This window comes from Meleagris gallopavo, unplaced genomic scaffold (assembly GCF_000146605.3).
Source record: "Meleagris gallopavo isolate NT-WF06-2002-E0010 breed Aviagen turkey brand Nicholas breeding stock unplaced genomic scaffold, Turkey_5.1 ChrUn_random_7180001953951, whole genome shotgun sequence".
NCBI classification, from domain to species: Eukaryota; Metazoa; Chordata; class Aves; order Galliformes; family Phasianidae; genus Meleagris; species Meleagris gallopavo.
Genome location: NW_011214942.1, coordinates 1 through 1,442, shown reverse-complemented (window position 1 = coordinate 1,442; position 1,442 = coordinate 1). Strand labels below are relative to the sequence as shown.

General features: G+C 53.3%; 1 protein-coding gene across 1 annotated transcript; it reads right to left on the bottom strand.

Annotated features, from left to right (window-relative positions):
• Window positions 1–39: 39 nt before the first annotated feature.
• On the bottom strand, window positions 40–1,431 carry LOC104917036 (feather keratin 1-like). The gene has a single exon (XM_019611684.1). It carries the CDS (start codon window positions 1,388–1,390, stop codon window positions 1,088–1,090), a length of 303 nt encoding a protein of 100 aa, XP_019467229.1. The 5' UTR covers window positions 1,391–1,431; the 3' UTR covers window positions 40–1,087.
• Between the last annotated feature and the right edge of the window lie 11 nt (window positions 1,432–1,442).

Sequence of the window (1,442 nt, the reverse complement as noted above, 5' to 3'; positions counted from 1 at the left end):
CTGGAATTGAAACAGGGAAGGGCCTGTCCCACTCTGCTTTGTGCTGCTCCATCCTCACCTCAAACCTTGTGTTTAGCTTTGTCTTCAACAACACAAAAAGGATGTGAAACTATTGAGTAGTTTCCAAAGGAGGACTACAAAGATGGTGTAGAGTCTGGAGGAACTCAGGTTGCATGGTTTGTTCTATCAAGTGGAGACTGAGGGGAGGCCGAGGTGCTCTTAATAGTGGCTTAATGTAGAGGTCTGGTGGTCTGAGACGAGTGACACGGAGTCCTGAAGTGGTGAGTTCAGAGTTGTAGAGGCCAGGACTGGGAAGCAAATGAAAGGGAAGTGAACAGAAGGACGTTCAGTGTCTTCACTAAAAGCCTGGGCGCGGGGAGTTGACCTGACTTTGGACAGCCTGCTGTTCCTGCCTGGGCTTGAGCGGGGCCGCTGTAGTGAAATCAAGAAATCAAGACGATACTGATGAAGGAAAGATTCTGTGACCATATTTGTTGTAAATAGGAGAAAATCTTGCCTGGGAGAAAAAGGAATCAAGTGTGCACTGACCGAGAGATGTTGTATGAGAGAGCAGAGGCAGAAGAGCCCTTTGAGGGCCAAGACTGCATCAGTGTAGGAGTATATGTAACTTATAATGTGATGAAGGCCATCTGCTAGGCACCAAAGCTCTTGTGTGTGACAAGAGGAGGTCTGGGGCCCTCTTGTAGCAGACATGATGGATTCTAGATCCACGTCTTTGTAGTGGGTGAAGTGGAAGGGACATTATGTGAAGGAATGAAGACGAGGAATCTGAGGCTGACATGCATAAGATCTTTATTGAGAGAAACACATGAAAAGGAAGGATCCACTTGGTGATGGCCAAGTGGAAAGAGCACAATTTGAAGTGCAAAGACAGAAGAAAGTTACTGCGCTCATGTTTCCAAGCAGCATGGTCTGAAGTTGTTCCATCCTTCTCTGTTTCATGCCATGAAAAGAGGAGTCATGGCTGGTGAGCCCTTGGGCCATGGGTGACACAGAGGTTCCTCCTGAGTGCGTGAGGCGCCTTGCAGGGTGCAGGTGGTTGGTGTGAGGGTGTGGGCGCAGGCCCTTAGCAGGGGTAGCGGGCTCTGCCGCCGTTGAAGCAGCCCAGGCCTCCGAAGCCGAAGCCGCCGGAGGAGATGGCCACTCCCTGGGCGCTGAGGGCGCTGCCCACGGCAGCTGATGAGGAGGATCCGACGGCGGTGTTCTGGGGGAAGGAGCTGAGGATGGGTCCCGGCAGGGTGACCACCACGGTGGAGGGCTGGATGACGACCTGGGAGTCCTGGCACTGCCTGACACAGGGCTCGTTGCAGCTGTTAGCCAGCGGGGTGGGTCCCCCACTGCAGGGGCGGCAGAGGTCGTAGCAGGACATGGCTGTGGGGTGGGGGGTCCCTGGAAGAGGGAATGTTGAGTAAAGAGAGGGT

Coding starts and splice junctions, on each gene's coding strand:
- LOC104917036 (XM_019611684.1), bottom strand. CDS start 1,390: ATGTCCTGCTACGACCTCTGCCGCCCCTGCAGTGGGGGACCCACCCCG.